This window comes from Sturnus vulgaris, chromosome Z, assembly GCF_052056855.1.
Source record: "Sturnus vulgaris isolate bStuVul1 chromosome Z, bStuVul1.hap1, whole genome shotgun sequence".
Taxonomy (NCBI): Eukaryota; Metazoa; Chordata; class Aves; order Passeriformes; family Sturnidae; genus Sturnus; species Sturnus vulgaris.
In genome coordinates, this window is record NC_142283.1 from 34,221,331 (window position 1) to 34,239,528 (window position 18,198).

General features: G+C 43.4%; 3 protein-coding genes across 9 annotated transcripts in view; 2 read left to right on the forward strand and 1 right to left on the reverse strand.

Moving 5' to 3' along the window:
• Positions 1 to 6,144, reverse strand: part of LOC106859662 (BDP1 general transcription factor IIIB subunit) — a 52,691-nt gene extending 46,547 nt beyond the window's left edge. For 2 of the 4 annotated variants that reach the window (XM_088155838.1, XM_014887111.2), the window contains exons 1-3: positions 5,918 to 6,108; positions 783 to 1,335; positions 8 to 114 (exon numbers count right to left, since the gene is read on the reverse strand). In XM_088155838.1, the coding sequence (XP_088011964.1) occupies positions 8 to 114; positions 783 to 1,335; positions 5,918 to 6,093 (836 nt within the window). In that variant the 5' untranslated portion in view covers positions 6,094 to 6,108. Of the gene's footprint in view, positions 1 to 7; positions 115 to 782; positions 1,336 to 5,917 lie in introns of all 4 variants that reach the window. The other 2 variants (XM_088155837.1, XM_088155840.1) reach the window with 2 other exon arrangements.
• A 337-nt stretch (positions 6,145 to 6,481) lies between these two features.
• On the forward strand, positions 6,482 to 10,958 carry LOC106859677 (small EDRK-rich factor 1-like). Its single transcript, XM_014887138.2, has 3 exons — positions 6,482 to 6,710; positions 9,809 to 9,917; positions 10,444 to 10,958. Exons 1-3 carry the CDS (start codon positions 6,704 to 6,706, stop codon positions 10,514 to 10,516), a joined length of 189 nt encoding a protein of 62 aa, XP_014742624.1. The 5' UTR covers positions 6,482 to 6,703; the 3' UTR covers positions 10,517 to 10,958.
• Positions 10,959 to 12,641: 1,683 nt separating this feature from the next.
• On the forward strand, positions 12,642 to 18,017 carry LOC106859675 (survival motor neuron protein-like). 4 transcript variants are annotated; one of them, XM_088155843.1, is made up of 10 exons: positions 12,642 to 12,742; positions 12,823 to 12,894; positions 12,981 to 13,106; positions 13,383 to 13,556; positions 13,709 to 13,819; positions 13,968 to 14,114; positions 15,142 to 15,213; positions 15,758 to 15,868; positions 16,732 to 16,817; positions 17,442 to 18,017. In XM_088155843.1, the coding sequence occupies exons 1-9, from the start codon at positions 12,704 to 12,706 to the stop codon at positions 16,786 to 16,788; spliced, it is 909 nt and encodes a 302-aa protein (XP_088011969.1). In that variant the 5' UTR covers positions 12,642 to 12,703; the 3' UTR covers positions 16,789 to 16,817; positions 17,442 to 18,017. The 4 variants fall into 4 exon arrangements, with proteins under 4 accessions (XP_088011969.1, XP_088011968.1, XP_014742621.1 ...); XM_088155842.1 differs by having other exon boundaries at positions 16,732 to 18,017; XM_014887136.2 differs by lacking the exon at positions 13,709 to 13,819 and having other exon boundaries at positions 12,650 to 12,742.
• The last annotated feature ends 181 nt before the right edge of the window (positions 18,018 to 18,198 follow it).

Genomic DNA, 18,198 nt, shown 5'->3' on the forward strand with positions numbered 1-18,198 from the left:
TACTTACTTCATAGGATTGTTTTCTGGCAGATAGTATATTAAGTCTCTCATAGTCATTTTAGAACGATCTGGTGGAGAACGTCCTTCAATTACTGGAGGCCTGTGTTTCAACTTCTTCCATATAAACCAAAATGAAACAAAAGAAAACAACAAACACTTAGATTCACCCTAAAAGTATTTAATATTTCACAAATTATTATTACTTTTGTTTGTTTACAAAGTACCCATTCATGGAATTTTGCTGTTCACACATGCACACATATACCACTCCCAAGAACCAAAGATTATCTTAAGTGTCCCTTTCTCAACGAGGGCATTACAGACCCTTAAGCCACTTGCTCTTTCAGAAGCTTTCAATACTTGGCACAAATAAATTAGAAGTTATTCAAAATTACATAACTTGGACAATGATCAACTTGAAAATATATGAGACATCCCAAATCCAAGCTTCTTACAGCACACTTCCCTGCTATATTACAAACCATGAAACTTTCAAAATTAGAATGCTGACTATAAAACCAGATGTCATGTCAAAAAGACTTGTGGTCTAATCAAATAAAAAGATAGGCAATTCCATGTAAAATCTGTATTATTAGGGAACAAAATGCTGCTACTGCTTATAAACAGAATAAACACATAGAGTTACGAGGTATGACAGACTACAAGCAGTAGGCAGCTGACTAACATCAGAAAACACAACAGCAATGAGATAATGTATGCAGGGTGAATCACAGAGTGTCTTGCCCTTTACAGACAAGCGCTGCTCAACACAGAGGCCTTACCATCCGCTCCTTCTTCAGCTCTTCTTTAAGCATTTCTCTTAATTTCCGAGCTTTGAGGATCCTTTCCCGGTCAGAACATGTTCGTTTGACTTTCTCAGGAGAAGGTTTCACAGGTAGCTTTTCCTCTTGTGTTCGTGATCTTTCCTGTGTTGGTCTCTCCTTGAGAGGAGAGGGTACATTCTTCTGCAAGCTATCATCATTTTTTGGAGCAGCTACACCAACAATTTGCTCTTTGTTCACAGATTTTTTTAGTGGTGAAAACTGTGGCACTTGTGGCACAGGTGTTTTCTTCTCAGGAAGCATGGGAGACTTTACAGAGCTTTCAACATTACTCTTTTCTGATGGGGAGGGATCCTTCTGAAGTGAAGCACTGCCATCAGAGGACTGCGATGTTCGCCTCTGCTGTTTTGGTGCAGAACGCTGAGCAGACGATGGTCCAGCTCTGGGTTTCACAAGATTTGGCATGGTGGAGATACGTTTTCTTCTCTGGGTAAGCATCTCTGCAGGTTTACTAGCTTCCCCAGTGCCACTTGCATTATTCGCCTTGTCATCACTGGAAAATTTAAAAGAGTATTCTGAAGGTCTTTACAGTGATAGATTTGTTACTTTTACTTTAAAGATGTGGTTATGGGCCAATTAGTATAAACACTAGGCTACGGGAAAGCAGCTAAACACAAGAAGCCATGCTAGGACCAACCTATAGCTGGTATTTCCTCATAAAATAAACAGCTTTAAGAACTGCTGTATTATTTTCTAATACTAATCACTGATCAACAAGATTGTAGCAGTAACATATTCCCACACTCCACCTCTTTCTTTGGAAGGCTCTCTCCTTTCAGCTGAAAATACCAGTATCATAAAACTTTATAAAAAACTACCCGTATAACATAGGCGACATATTAAAAACACTTTAACAAAGCTGTATGTAATAGTGGTTTGATTACTTTTATTACAATAAAAGTGAACATTCCTCTTACACATTTGCAAGTAGATGATATGTAAACTGTGGCTTCCAGAAAAATTTCAGCAGTCAAATTGCTGCTCACACTTAACACATCAATAACTCTTAGCTTCCCTGGAAAACTTTATATGTAAGTACTTTTTCTATCACTTATGCAGAAGTAATTTTCAAAATGCAAGTAAAATTGCCAACCATTATGATCATCCAAGTTTGCTGACTCCACCAGTGTTCAGCTTCATGGCTGTTGCTCGTAGCAAGACTGCAGTATAATTACAACTGAGTCATAAAGACAGTTTTTTAAATTTTATGTTGGAACTATGCCCTGTTTCTGTAGGTAAGGACAACCACACCCAAGGTTCTTCTTTTAAAAATGGTCAGAAGTAAATGCTTTCCAAGAAATATAAACAAAGTATAAATACACAATGAAACTTTTCGAAATTGACTCCAGCTACTGTCTGTGATTCAGGCAAATGCTGCAGATGATGTCTTTGCATTTTGCAGACTCTGTTAAATGGCTGAATCAATTTGTCCCACACTATGAGTTCATACACATTTTAGTACAGAACACCCGTGGGCAAAGAGTTTAGAGGGTTTATTACATGGTGCCTATTTATGTGTTTTGAATGAGATTCTTGTAAATTCCACTCAACACCCACTGTTCTTTGTACAGCTGGAGACAATTGAAAATAATTCTTCATTCACCTTCTCCATACCATCTGTGTTATGTGGAGCTTTTAATCAGAGTGCAACACTGGATTTCTGAACAGTTAAATATAATTTAACAGAAACTGTATTAAAAAATTAGAATTCTCTTACACTTTTAAAATTTTCACTTCCCTGATAATTAACAAAAGTAAAGCGACTGATACTACAGACACAGACTTGAGCAGCTGCGAGTGAAGAGATCAGTGTCTGCCCCTCCACTTCCCCTCATGAAAAAGTTTCAGACTGCAATGTGGTCTCCTCTCAGTCTCCTCCAGGCTGAACAGACCAAGTGACCTCAGCCACTCCTTGTACAGCTTCACCTCAAGGCCCTTCAACATCATTGTTGCCCCCTTCGTCATTCTTATTGTGTGTCACCCAGACCTGTCCCCAGCACTGGAGGTGAGGCTGCCCCAGCTCAGAGCAGAGCAGGACAATCCTCTCCCTTGCCTGGCTGTGATGCTGTGGCTGATGCACCCCAGGACAGGGCTGTCCCTCCGGGCTGCCAGGGTACTGCTGACTCATGTTTAATTTGTCATTGATCAGGACCCCCAGGTCATTTTCTTCCAGTCTCTTGTCCCCCAGTCAGTCCATACACCCAGTGTTGCCTCACCCCAGCTGCAGAATCCGGCACCTTCCCTTTTTGAACTTCATATGCCCGGTGTTTCCCCAGCCCTCTAATTTGTTGAGATCTCTCTGCAGAGCCTCCCTGTCCTGAAGGTAGTCAACAGGTTCTCCCATTTTGTATCATCTGCAAACTCACTTAGCATACCTTTGAATCCTGTGTCCAGGTCATTTATGAAAATGCTGAATATCACAGGGCTGAGGTTGGAGCCCTGCGGAGCCCCACCAGTGACAGGTCACCAGTCTGAAGTCACCCCATTCACTGTAACCCTTTGTGCCTGATCTGTGAGCCACTTGCTCACCCATCCCATCATGTGTTTAACCCAGTGTGTGCCGGATGTTTTGTCCAGAAGGAAGGATACCGTGAGAGGCAGTCTCAAAAGTTTTACTGAAATCCAAAAAGACTGGCTTCCTTTGGTCAGCTAGGTGGGCTACCCTGTCAGAAGCTGTAAGGTAAAGGCCTATTTTTAGGCCACGAGAATAGATCAGAGTGCCTTTCAGAGTTGCACCAATATAGTTTTGAAACTTAAAATTATATATAACTGATATATTGTTATATATATCAGTTATATATAACTACCCATTAAATTACAAACATGAAAGTCTTTAACAGATCTTTTGAAACAGTAGCAGTAGCATCTAAGTGAAAAACAGTAAAAATTTCTTCATTAAAAAAAAAATCAGACAGCAAAAGATCCAGTAAGGTGATTCCCGTAACATAAAAATGTTATAAATACAACTTGAAATAATGACATCCTTGAAGCACAGTGCAAAACAAGTAAAAATGTAGGATACAAGTTGAATAAAAGGCAGCATGGGCTTCCTAAAGACATGCCATGCCAACTAGTATGAGACCTGAATTTCCAGCCACCAAAACAGAAGACTCTAACACTGCTTCATCATACTGTCATAAGGGACAAGCTTCAACTAAAAGAATAGAGGTATTTGTGAAAGACTCAAACCCAAATGTACAAAAGAAGTGTGAATGTTGTTCTGAAGAACAATTATCAGACTGAGGAAATGCCCTGAAGCATTGATCTGTACTGCCTTTGGTGGGGACAGAGTTAACTTCCTTCACAGTAGCTTACATGGTGATGCTGTGAAACAACAGCGCTGATAGCACACCCATGTTTCCAGCGAATGCTGAGCAATGATTATGCAGCACCAGGGTCTTTTCTCACACTGACGCATGGCTGACCACACTGGGGATGGGCAAGAAGCTGGGAGGGGACGAAACCAGGAAAACTGTTCTCAAATGACTGATCACTGTTGTGATACCACAAAATGCGGCATCATGCTCCTCAGTAAAAGCGAGAGGAACAAGAAAGAAAGGACATTTGGAGTTATAGCATTTGTCTTCCCAAGTAACTGTTACAAATGATGAATCCCGTTGTGGTGGCTAAACAGCAGTCCTGTATAGGCCTGAGCAAGTCTCAGAGAGACTGAATTCTGACTTGATCCGACATAAGCCATGAGAATGCTACCAGCTCTTCATGAGAACAGCCCTGCAACGGTGAAAAACAGTTTGTTTCCCTGGGAAAGAATTCTACAGATTAGGATTGTTTCTTGCATCTATTTCAGGAATTCCCAAGCATCAAGTAAATGAATGAAAGCAATATCTCACAAACAACTCTTTCTTGCACATTGACATCTTTTCTAGACTAACCAATTATTACAGAGTAAGAGCTTGTTACTGATCAATAGGAGATAGACACGAAATATTTGTAAAACTCTATATATAAAGGGATGTGTGCAATAAACCTTTAGCTTCTTTTGCTCCATGAAAAGAGCATGTCTTATCTCTCTAAAACGAGGTCAACAGCGACATCATTCCTGGAGACAGTAAAACATCTGCAGGTAGTGGTGGATGAATTCCCAATTCTGCTTTGCTTATGTGTAGCGCTATTTCTTTATCTTGACACACCTTCTCTTGCACTTTTGCCGTTTTAATTTTCTGCCCATCCCATGAGGCTGGGAGGGGCAGGGGTGTGGGGAAGCAAGCAATAAACTGTGTGGGGTTTAGCAACCAGCCAGGCTTAGCCCATAACAAGGAGATCCTCAGGGAGGACCACTCCTAAGGCCAACTTTACCATGTGCTTCCAGTACTTAAAAACTAAAATAGGCAAAAAACCCTGCAAAAAGACACGAAGTCCTCCCTCGCCAGTGCATGAAATGGATACAAAAGACAAAATGCTGTAAGAATGCAAAATCAAGCTCATCTAGTCGCAGAGCACAAAGAATTGCTGCACACAGTAAACCAGGGCTCCTGGCTGCTGTGGAGCCAGAAAGAACCGAGTGTCAGACCACACTGGACTACTCTTTTGCAGTCTTAACATAGAGAATAACAGAATCAGTTAAGTCGAGATCATCGAGTCCAACCCACGACTCACCACCTCCTTGTCAACCAGACCACGGCACTAAATGCCATGTCCAGTCCTTCCTTAAAGACTTCCAAGGACGGTGACTCCGCCACCTCCCTAGGCAGCCCGTTCCAATACTATTCCAAGCGCCTGCTGCACAACGGCAGTGAAGAAACGCGGGTTCAGGTTAGACCGCGAACGCGTCGAACACCCGCAAATCCTTGTCTTGCCCGACAAGCCCAGACGCGCAGTCACCAGGCACCGACCACACGTGTCTTTCACGAGATCTTCAGGAGGAGCCAGCGCAGCAGGTTTCACGGATAACCGGACGGTGATAGGCCACAAGCAGGGCTACCGAGAGCCAATGCTACTTGCCGGGATCCGCCGGGTCCCGACCTGCACAGGCCCGTCCCGCTCCCGGGGATACGCGGCCCAGCGCCGCCGGCGGCCCGACGCTGCCCTGCCAAGGCGAGCTTGGCGGGACTCACCTCTCTGCCTGCCGCGCGTCCGCCGATCCCGCCGCGGTCCCTCCTCCGTCCGTCGCCGGGGTGTCCGAACCTGGGAGTCCCGGCGGCTCCGGGTCCACCCCGCCAGTGCCGATGTTGGCGGCCCTGCCCGGGGGCCGCACATTGGGCCGCACGGTGAGACGGGCCCGCCGGAACATGGCGGCGGCGGCGGCGGGAGAGGCGCGCGCCCGCGTGCCCGCCCGCGTGCCCGCCCGCGAGCTCGGCGGTGTCAGCAGCGCGCGGCGGCGGCCCGGTGACACCGCGAGCCCGGCCGGCTGACGGCGTGCCGCCCCGGCGGCGCGACGCGTGACGTCATCAGCGTGCGCCGACCAGGAGAGGAGGGGCAGGAGGGGGAGCGTGTACGGCGCAACCAATAGCAGCGCCGGAGCCGCCTGTAACGCCCCAGCAGCTCCTCAGACGCGTTGTCCTTGGTTCAGCCGGCTCTCAGCAGCTCTCCAGGCGCCCGCTTTGCCTCCGGGCCCAGGCTGCTACACCAAATCCCCCACAGCCCGGCCCGGGCGGACGCACTGCACGAACCTCGCAGGGCCTCCGCCCACGGGGCGGGAGGCAGTGGCGCACGTCCCGCTGATTGGGCCAGGTCCGCGCGGCGCCGTGACATCAGCGACCAGCGAGGTGCCATAAGGGGCAGCGGCGGCAGGCGCTGCCTGAGACGGCTTCCGAGGTGGGAAAGGCGTGTGCTGTTGCTGGGCAGTTCGCAGCGGTTGCGGTGTTAGCGGTAGCGGTGCTGCGCGGCCTGAGCGTCTCACCATGACCCGTGAGTGCTGGGGGGCTACTTGAGGCCTGTCGGGTGAAGCGAAGTGGGTGGTGGGAATTGGGCCGCCCTCCTGGTCGGTTCCAGGCATGGGCGCTACACCGAGGGCAGTCCAGCTGGGGGTCACGCCTGGGCCGGGCTCCGGAAGTCGGCCGCTGTGTGAGGCCGCTGCCGCATCTGGCTCTTTGTGGACTTGGCGTCCCATCAGCGGAATCTAACCAGTGGTGAATTCGTGCGGAGTCCTGCCGCCGTCCGAAGTAAAAGGCGAAAACATCCTCCTCCGCCTTCTGGCGTAGCAGAGGTGGCGGGACTGGAGGAAGAGATAAAGGTGATGATGGGCTGAAAAAACAGCCACACTCCATTTCAGTCCCGGCTGCCGTCCAGACTGAAAATAAAGGACTTTTATATCACTGCTGAACATTGAATACTACGCTGCTTATCTTGGGGTTGTTGAAGCTGTTGTTGAAAGGGCAGGAGCACTCGGTAAATCATCACCGCGTTCAGTGCTGACGAGCAGCACTGTTCGTACACCCGCTCTAAAATGGCGGAGAATGAACTGGACCTAGGATGCTCCGGCTCCCCTGGCTGCTAGGAGTGCTCCTGTGCTTTCTGCCTGCTGTGTTTGACAGTAATGAAACTCCTTGTGTTTAATGAGGTTATGCTTTCACATTCACTCAAAAAACCCACAGTTTTGAGGCTGTGCTTTCACTTTCATATCGGAAATACAGTTATAAGGGCACACTGCTGGTGAAGTGCAGCTGAAGACCTGGAATGTAAACAGTTTGTGCACAGAACATAATAAAGAGGCACGTTTATGATTTTTGTTGGCACTTTTCTTCTCCTGGAGTTGGAAGAGCAAGGACAGGTTGAACTAAGGTGTATATCTTGCACAAGCAGGCCAGGATGGGGATGCTTGAGGAGGAATGTATAAAAATGTATTAGCAGGAAGGGTGTTTTTGTGGCAGGTTATGCTTGGATTTCAGGAAGCTGAATTGTCTTCTGTTGGGACAAGATTTAGATTGATACTATAGAATGTAGAAAACACCAGTGGTTCCCTTGAAGATAGGGATACTTATTCAGCATCTCAGGTGAAGTAATAGGGACAAATAGACCTTGGCAATAGTTTCTTGGAAGCGTTGGTGGTAAGTTTCTCTTCAGACAGTTGTTTGCTACTCTATGCGTTGTATACATTCTGTTTTGCTCAGCTTTTCTACCTTCTCCGCTTTGCTATGCCAGCTGCTTTTCAGTGATACAATTGAGTTCTGTTCCTAAATATAAAACCTTGCTGTGCATATGGGAAAAACTCTGCAGAGCCCGTGCTCAGTGTTTGCTTGGAAAACAAGGAAGAACCGGGAGTTAAGGAGAGTAAATGCTAATAAGGAAGTACATGAGGTTTGGGGTGGAGGGTAGTTCTGGTCTAGCAGTTTGTTTTGACTTCCTCTCTGTTTTCTTCATGATAAAAGAAGATACTTTTTTTCAAGCACTGCAGAAGAGCTCTTTCATTGCTGCCCAGTTGTTCATATAATGTTTTAGCCTCCTGAGCACCACAAAACTCAGGAACCATTTATGGCCTGGAATATGTCATCTGCTCATGAGTCATCAAGTTCTAATCAACACTAGTACTGCTAGAAACAGCTGGTTTGCTTCAGTCTCTGAACAAGTGGTCTTCTTCTAGATGAACTTTGGGCACAGGATGCTACTGAGGATGATAAGTAAAAGTTCTCTTAGCTTTTCCAAAAGGTAGTACTTAATGTCCTGGCACAGACAAAAAATATCTTTCAAGACAAGAGCAGCCCTTGGGAAGCAGGCTGTTTTCACTTGAGCTTCTGGTATCTCTTAGCAGGGAGTCCATAGGTTGTTATGAAGAATGCACAAACCCCTGCTTCTGCAGGGTTGCTCTTGTCTACTTGTTGACATGGCAGGTGCCTTTGTCTACTCAGAAATGGTGTGGGTACAAAGTGGTGGTTCATAACAGCGGGTTGTTGTTTAAAAGTGACCTAGTCCTAAGATGCTTTCGTAGACCAAAAATTACAGGCACCCGGAGATTGAGATCTCTGGGTTTGAAACTGAAAGAGGCATAGGCAGTCTTAAAACTGTAGAGATACTAAAAAAAGAGACACAATGGAAATTACGAAGAGATGGAATTGTCATTTTTTAGTATAAAAGAATGCGATCATTAGTTCAACAGCACAAATGATTATGCTTAGTGTATCTGGAACAGTCAGTCCAAAAGTAGAGCAAGAAGTACCAAGCCAGTGAACCAGGTTTGGCAAGTTGGAGCAAAATAGAACTAAGGAATAGAATACTGAGGAGAGATTACCAGCTAATGCAGAAGAGTTTGCAGTCTGTGGCCATTGCCTGGAAGACCCTTGGTATTTAGATGGAGAGTCGATAGTTCTGATGTCATGCCCTCAGGAACTCTGTATGATCAAAGAGATTGCATTCCTGTCTTGTTGGCACTTTGTTGGTTTGGTAGTCGTGGGGAAAGAAGTCTGCTCCCTGAAGTGTCCTCTCTACTGATAGTAAGGTGGGTTTGTGTCTTTATATAACATATAGAAGTAATGTTACTCCTCTCACTTTTGTTGGAAGTAATGTCACCCAGTTGCTAAGGTCCAGGCTTAAGTTCTGCACTTGATTTCCAATTAAAAACACGTTTTTAGGTCACCTCTTCAATAGTATTTGAGTGTAATCGATTTCAATGCTGTTCTTTCAGTCTAAAATTAATTCATAAGCTATATTGAATGCTGAAATCTGAAAGTGGGTGACTCCTCTTTGGATGAGTTACTGACATGATTTTGCCCAGCCTATTGGTGTGATGGCTTTTCTTCAGTCTTCTATGACAAGCTACATTTTGTTTCTGTAAGGAATGTTAGCATTTTGGTAACCTCTTGAAGATGACATATATAATTGAAAAAGTAACAACTATGAATCTTTAATTTCTCCTGCTGTACACTGGGAGAGGGCATCGAGATAGAAGATATGATCATACCAGCTCTACACATTGTGCCAAACTGTGCTGCCTTTACAACAGATTTTTACACAGGCAGACTGTGTGGAAAAATCAAGTGGTAGTACTTGCTAAACTGTATATTATTTTGCAGGTGGCAACCAGCGTGAACTTGCCCGCCAAAAGAACCTGAAGAAAACTCAGGAGATCCACAAAGGCAAAAGGAAAGAAGATAGCTTGTCTGCTTCTCAGAGGAAACAGAGGTAAGATCTAGTAAAGGTGAATAAATTTTTAGGCAGAAAAAGGAGAAGGAAAAGGCTCACAAAGAATCCAGTGTCATAGCTGACACAGCATTTGAATACTTTGTTCTTATTCATTGGCTAATCACTTGCCAGAGCATAAACTGTGAATGAAATTTTGCTGTATCTGCTGTTAAACAGAGTTATTTTTATTAACTCCTGTAAAGCTTTTTAATTTTTTTGAGCAGGTTTTTGCCTACTGCAAACAGGAAAAGATTATGTAATGCTTTCTTGAAGATGCTTGATCCATTATGTCCTTTACTTCTAAAACCGAAACAATTATATGAGGTCTACTAGTCAAGTAAATTGTCTGCCTCATGGAGTAATGCATGCACTGAAAAAAACAGGGTAATAAAAATAATGTGCTTGTGGATGAGAAATTTTATACTGATCTTTTCTCCTTCTTGAAGTGGGCGTTATTAAAGAGAGGGAACTCTGCTTCGAAAAACTGTAAGCCAGTATCTGATATTCAACTGTATTTTCTTCACAGGGACTCTGAGATCATGCAGCAAAAGCAAAAAGCAGCTAATGAAAGGAAGTCTCTGCAGGCAGGAGCAAAATGAGCTGCTGCTATGGAGAAGATAAGAATGCACTGAATGAAGCAGAAGGACCTAGAAGATCATTCATAAAAGTGTCTGGCCATTAAATGATTAAACATTTATTGTGCAGAGTTGTTCAACTACCATTAGTTAGAGTATTTTATGGTTACTATGGGCCTAGTTGTCTACAGTGCTCTTTCAAAACTGACTACAGTCTTCTGCATGTGTATGAATAAAAATACCAAGCAATAGCTTTATTCTAGCTTTTGCTGCATTTGTTAGTTTTACTTAGTGGTTCCAGTTACAGAATTTCTGAATCTACAGTTAGACCAGATTTGGTTGCTTGAATTATTGAAATTACAGCTTCATTCAGAATGGAGCACACTTATAAAATGTGCTTAACCTTGCAGAGGTTTGAACTGTAAATCTCAAAATATTTTTACAATAAAATGTTGCATGGAATACAGCCTAATCTGAAATGGTTATGCTTCAAAATCCGTGATTTCTAAGAAGTTACCAAGAACATAAGGAAGGGATAATCTTGTGGAGAAATAAGTATAAGAATGTAAGTGTAATATAAAGTATAAGTAAAGTTTATAAGAAGTGCACATTATAGGTACTGTCACGTGCTGTTTAAGTCTGCCCGATAGGAAGAAATGCCTCTTTAAGTTGCAGATGTTGGTGTACAAAAGTGACTCAACTGAGTCCTGATACTAACTTAAAGAAGCTCCAGGCTTGATGTTAACGAGTTCCAATGGAAGCAGATCGTGAAATTGTCACACCACTAAAATGATTTGAAATTACTGCTTAAACCTATCGCAGGAATAAAAGTTAGCATGGAAAAACTCAGCCCTTGCTTCACAAACATGCTTGAGTATATATATTGTATACTGACCAGGGGAAAACTGTTGAGGAAACTTCCCCATCTAACCATCCAGGAGCCACTCTGGCAGTCACATTTCTACCACCTGAGCTGGGACTGAAGCCCCTTCACAGTTACACCCCTCACTCTCACATTCAGACCAGGATTCCTTACCAGCTCAATCTCATGTTTCCCATAGCAGATTCTCAGACATCCTGATATTTAATATAATCTAGTATTTATGCAAAAACTAACAAAGTAACAGCTCCACCCGGTGCCTCAGCAGAGGGACCCTAAACAAAGGAACCCCTGGACTTTTATACCCTCATAGTCTAGGGGTGGGTCCTGGCTCCTGCCTTCTCTTAGTTCCCTGGCTGGTGCCACACATCCCTGTGCCCTTTGTTGTGTAGTGGGTTGGCAGTTCACGGCCTCTTGCCTTGGGCTCCCACTGCAGCTGCAGGCCGGAGCTGCCTGCACTGAGTGCATCCTCAGCAGCGGATTCAGTCTCTAGAGGCAACTTTTGAAGCCTTTGCTTTTAAAGCTGTGTTCCTTCGAAGTGCATTCATTTATTGGCAACAGGCCCCTGGCACAATTTTAGGGGAACTAGAAAGAAAATGTAGCTGGTGCTGGCAATGTAACACCTGCAGGTGAGAAATTAGGCAATGCACAGAAACACAGAGTAGTTACGTTTGGAAGGGACCTATGGAGATCATCCAGTCCAAGCCCCCTGCCAAGGCAGATTCACCTGGAGCAGGTGGCACAGGAATGCGCCCAGGTGAGGTTTGAGTATCTCCAGAGATGGAGACTCCGTGATTTTTGTGGGCAGCCTGTTCCAGTGCTCTGCCACCCTCAGTGTAAAGAAGTTCTTTGTCATACTAAGGTGGAACTTCTTGTGTTTTAGTTTAGGGTCATTAGTGCTTATCCTATCGCTGAGCACCATTGAAAAGAGTCTGAGACCATCCTCTGGTCACCTGCCTTCGAGATATTTGTACGTTTCGATGAGACCCTCTCTCAGTCTTCTCTTCTGTGGGCTGAACAGGCCCGACTTCTGCAGCCTCTCCTCATAAGAGAGAGTATATATATAAAATCATCTTTGTGACCCGTTGCTGGACCCTTTCCAGCAGCTCCTTGTCATTCCCGAGCACAGCAGCAATTCCTTCGCCCGCCTGCGGTCGGCTCGGTGCCGGCCGCCACCCTGCAGCTCACCAGGGCGGGTTTCCCGGCCGAGCCGGCCCAGAGACCCCCGCGGCCGCGGCGGCAGCGCCCCCCGGCGGGCCCGGGCAGGGCCGCGCCCCTTCCGGCGGCGGGGCGGGCATGGGGCTCGGCGCGTGCGCGGCGGGCGCGCGGCCATGGCGGACGGGGTGCTGTTCCGGCGCGGCACCGGGCAGGTGGGAATGGCGGGGCGGGCCGGGAGCGGGGCTGGGAGCGGGGCCTTGCGATGGCGCTAAAGGATGTGTGGCCTCCCCAGAGCGACGACTCGGACATCTGGGACGACACGGCCCTCATCAAGGCGTACGACAAGGCGGTGGCCTCCTTCAAGGTAACGGGTCGGCGCGGCTATGGCTGGATCTGGAGTTGAGGCCGCTGGATTGGCATTTATTGGTTTTCTCCTTTCTTTTCCCTAAGAATGCCTTAAAGAATGGGGAATGTTCGGAGCCTTCAGAGAAGCAGGAGCAGCGCCTGGTGATAAAGAGAAAAAACCATAAAAAGAACAGAAATAGAAACAAGAGCAATACAGCGCCTTTGAAACAGGTCGTCTCACTTGTAAATGCCGGTGGTGCTCGTACTGCATGTTGTACTTCCGTACTCAGAAGTAGCTGCTTCAGCACCTTGAGAGTAACATTTTGGGGTGATGGTGTGATAACGTTCTAAACTTTATTTTTAAGCTACGTAGAGGAATTTCAGTAAATACAAAGGAAACACTGTAGGGGGGATCCATCTTTCTGGACAAAAAGTAGTTCAGGAAAAAGCACCTTCTCTCTGGCCATTGGTGTGGGTATTTACACGCTTCTCTTGCTTCTATTGCAGTGGAAGGTTGGTGACAGCTGCAGTGCTGTTTGGTCTGAGGATGGTAATTTGTATCTAGCAACTATTGCCTCCATCAACCAGAAGAGAGGCACATGTGTTGTCACTTACACGGGATATGGAAATCAGGAGGAGCAGAACCTGTCTGATCTGCTTCCTCCAGCCAGTGATGAAACAGTAAGTGGGCTGGGGCATTCTTGGGGAGGTGAGGGACTCTTTCGTTCTTCTGTAAAGAAATGGGAAAGCTGGAAAATAAGCTTCTTTTAGTATGTCTGATGGCACTGATGGTGTTCAGAGTGAGAAGCGATGCTCAGTTCTCTTGTAAACAGACACAAGCTGATGGAGGGAATGAAAGCATCCCTTTACTTCTTGAACTCAGCATGGAAGAAAGGGAGGGGACAACAAGAAATTCACTAGTGAAAGATAACATTGCTAAAATGGTGAGCAGATAAAGTTATTCCTGAGTAGGACTGGGAGGGCTAGAGAGGGGGAAGGGTGTGAATGGAACTTTCCAAGCTTTTTCACACTAAAATTGCTTGTTGTAAACTCTTGTTTAGTGCATGTCATAAAAATGTCTTTGTCTTCTAGAATGACAATGAGACTCCATATTCAACAGATGAAAGTGAAAAATCTTCCTTGTCACCCCAAAACAAAAGCAACTGCACAAAAGCAAAATTTTCTCCTCAGAACTTGAGATTTCCCACACCACCACCACCAGCCCCAGGCGTAGGAAAGGTAAGCTCAATCTTAATTAAAAATAATTCGTGTACCGTTGTTAAGCCTGGTATTATTGTGAATCCTGAGACAAAAAGATGATATTTATCATTGTCTAGAATTCAATTAGCAGCATTTTGGGAATGGATGTACTGATACACTGTTGGTACTGATGTACTGTTGGTCTGCCGTTTTGTAATAGTCTGGCCACAGTGTAGTCCTTCTGCAGCGCTGCTGTCTAGTGAGGAGAACCTTCTGGTCCTTAGCTAACACTTGCTTTCCAATTGCCTTTACCTTAAAAGAGGGATGTTGTTCCCTGGATTCTGGTGATGTGATTAATGGCAGTGCTGTTGATGTTTTAAGATTTTGGTATGTTTCCCTTCACAGGACGTTGAAGCTGTTAAAGGTGATGTTCACATATCATAGAGCCTCTCAGCTGTAGCTGCTTTCTTGAATTAGGAGTGAATGGGGTATTAATACACCCTTCAGTTTTCCTGTTGTGTAGGAGTCTAAGTAATAATGCAGTTGTTTTCTAAAACACAGCATTATGTTTTCTAAATATTACTGTTTGTGCGAGATTTCTTTGTAAGGTTTTATTTAATCTTTTTTCTTTTGTATGAGTAGATTTGTATCTAGATTTTTATTTAAGGACATTCACTTGCATAATGGAATTTAGTCAAATTCCCCATCTGCGCAGGAGCAGAGGAATTACCTGCTTGCCTGTGTAAACATTTGATCTCTTTCTTCCTTTTGAGAGTGTAACCATTGACTTCCACTTAGGAAAACCTGTTAAAAATGCTTGTATTAATCAGAACCCTGTTTCAGTAGTGTTTACCTCAGTGACATGAGTAATCTAAAGTTGTACTTCTCAAATTATGGAATGTGCCTCAGAAATAGCTGTTGCCTATATTTTCATTAAATTTCTGGGGTGTGTTCTCTGTTGTTTAAGAAATGTGAATAGTTTCACATAATTCTCTTAAGTAAAATCCTAATACCCCAATTCCCTTTTAATTTGTACTGTTCTACTTTTCTTTTTTTCCTCATGTAGTCTGGAGCAAAATTCAAGGCACCTCCATCATTTTTATCTTGCTGGCCCCCACCCTTCCCAGCAGGACCACCAGTAAGTGACAGAAGAATGGGGAAGATGAGTATTGGTGATCTCGGGTTTTCTCACTGAATGTGCTCACTGCCTGTGTTTTTAGAACACATTTTTTTCTGTTTGCCTGTATTCTTCATGTTTTTGTTAATAAATTCAGTTGCAAATATTATGATAATCTAACATAAAAGGTCTGATTTGCACTCATTTCTGTGACAGTGAAGACGTTGGTAAGAATGCCAAGGGGTAAATTATTAGAAGAAACTACACTTTGTATTAACAGCATTTCACTGAAGATGAATGATAGTGTTTTTCCCTAGTAACACTTTTTGTGTACAGTTAAGCTACAGGAGTCTTGTTTTTCCTAGACTTTGGAAATTACATGTGTTTAGAAAACATCTTTGACTCCTTTTCAGAGAACAAACTGAGGATATGTTTCTATTTTTCAGTTTCATGTTTTAATCTTTTAGAATTAGAATTTTAGAATAATTAAATTCTATGAGAATAATAGAATTTAATCTGGGAAACACCCTATTGAAACACAAACATTTCCTTTGTGATTTCTTAGTTGATTCCTCCTCCACCACCTATGAGGCCAGACTCTGCTGAGGATGATGAAGCATTGGGGAGCATGTTGATAGCCTGGTACATGAGTGGTTACCACACTGGATATTACCTGGTATGTGCTGCTGTGATTTTGAAGTGTCTTGGTAATTTTGCATTGCTTTTGGTTTTCCTCTTTGCAGCGAAAAGCCGCACAGAGAGGGCTGCTTATTCTGGTTTACAATTGCTATGTGTAAGGGTGTTTTGTGTTGTGTAAGTATTGTCATTGAATAAAATTCAGTTGAGCCAGCATAGATATATGTACGTATGTGTGTATATGTATATATTTAGTTGATGTTTTAGCACTTTGTTCGACTGGAGGGATCCTGCCAGGTACTTTCATAGCCACTGTTTTACAGCCATTCTAAAACAACGTCTTCTGCCTTTTAGACATAGGGAGTAAATACGTTTATTTTTTGATAGTCTATGTATTCTCTTTCAGTATGAGTGGTACTATCGCATTTAAGATCAGATTTGGCACTTTTGCAGAGATTGTTTATCGGTAATTGTTTCATGTCATTGTGAAGGTCCAGTATGAACTGTCAGTATATTGTGCTGTGGCTGAAAATCTGTGACTTGTACTACTGATTCATATTTTCATCTGTGAAAATGACATGCTGAACTCTTTGCACTGAGGAAGTTGGAAAGGGAGGATTTGGTGCTTCAGATTTTATATAATTGTAGATTGCTTTAATTTACTTTCAATTGAATAAGAAGCATGTATTTGAAATGATTTTGTACAGCCTCTGATTTTAAAGAAGACATATAGTTTGGCTTTTATTGTTTCTAAACTGCCCATTCTGATTTCCAAAGAAAGTTAAAAACTGATCGTTATTTGTAAAGACTGGAAAAGATTGTCCAGAAATGTTTTTGTTCTGCAACTAAAGCTTTTATTTGCATGTTGGCAAAACCAAGATTTTACTAAATTCTTTCCTGTAGGGTTTAAAACAAAGCCGAATGGAAGCAGCACTGGAGAGACAAACTCATGAAAAGTAACCGAATATCCACCATTGTTCTGAAGGATTGTAAGTATTGCAGCTTTGTGGTGAATGAAGATATAGTCAAATTGTGAACTCCCTTCAAAAACCTCTTGGCTTTGGGACTTCAATCCACTCCTATGGCTCTCTGTAAAGACTACTTCTGCCAGTAGTAATCCCTTCTTTGCTTAGCAGCTGTGGAATTGTAAGGATGAAGGAAAGTATTAATTGCTCTGATGAGAGTTTTAGCTACAGCATCTCTCTACATCAGGATTAACAGTGCAGCTTATATGAATTATTAATGGTTCATAGTGGGTTGTTTTGGGAACAAAAGGTTGTAAGTGAAATGCAGTTTTTTCATCTCTGTTTCTTTACACAGATGGGATGGTAGGTTGTAGTTAAACTTTGTTTTCAGGACAAATTCAGTCTGGTAATGTTGAGCAGTTCTGTTCTCAGTACTTCAGTACCTATGCTTTTATTTTAAATGCTTTGTTCAGAATTCTCCAGTGTATTGTTTACTTCCTTATAAAACAAAACTATATTCTCCTGGGGAATTGTTTTCTGATTTTCTATGACAACATGTAATTTCTGTAATGTAATGTAATTGAGTAATTCTTTGTGTGTTTAAAACCAAAAAGCTCTTTTATACTAATCTGTGCTTCTTTTTTAAAGCCAGGTAAAAATCTTTTCTGCTGAGAGGTGTATATCACTTATGCATTGGGGATTGTGAAGAACTGAATTTTATCAAGACAATTAGTTGTAACATTTTCTTAACACTGAGCTGTCCCTATTAACAAATAAATAACTTCAGACTAGTAATTAAATGTGCATTGAAACTAACTGTTTCTTAAAGACCTTAGTCAAATGTATTTCAAAAGCACTGTAGCAACAAAATACTTTTTACTCCCCTGAGGCAGTTTCAAGTCTTTTTACCAAGATAGATTTAACTCTTTTGACCCCATGTGGTCGATTTCATTTATCTCTCAACACATCTTGCATTTCTCAGACTTTCTGTCTGAATGGCAGCACCAGAACAATTGATTATGGTCTCCTCTTTTAGGAGAGAGCTATGGCAGCAATGTGTGTTACAGTGGCCACTGGTGGCACTGACATGGAAAACAGTGCACTGTCATAGTAGGAGGGACATCTTACAGGTCTGATTAGAATCATGAAATATGACAGCTGGTTTCAGGACGACTATTGTCTTGTTTCAAATGTGTGAATAAAGTTCTACTTTTTAAGCTTTGAGTTTGGGGATGTAATTTGTTTTGGGGTAGTTTTTATTTTGAGCTTTCATAGGCATCTCTTGTTTGGATGAATGGCTGAAATACAGCAGAAAGCCTTGGTGTGTTGCCTTTTTCTGACTACCATTACTGAAAACAAATTTGGGAAAACCTGTGGAAAGGTAAGTACAGACATAGGTTTCAGC

Excerpts from the sequence above, each read along its gene's own strand:
- LOC106859677 (XM_014887138.2), top strand. Across the intron at positions 9,918-10,443 it reads GCTTCTCAGAGGAAACAGAG|GGACTCTGAGATCATGCAGC; the intron begins GTAAGATCTAGT and ends TTTTCTTCACAG.
- LOC106859675 (XM_088155842.1), top strand. The coding sequence starts at position 12,704 with ATGGCGGACGGGGTGCTGTTCCGGCGCGGCACCGGGCAG. Across the intron at positions 15,214-15,757 it reads CCTTCCCAGCAGGACCACCA|TTGATTCCTCCTCCACCACC; the intron begins GTAAGTGACAGA and ends GTGATTTCTTAG. Across the intron at positions 15,869-16,731 it reads ACCACACTGGATATTACCTG|GGTTTAAAACAAAGCCGAAT; the intron begins GTATGTGCTGCT and ends TCTTTCCTGTAG.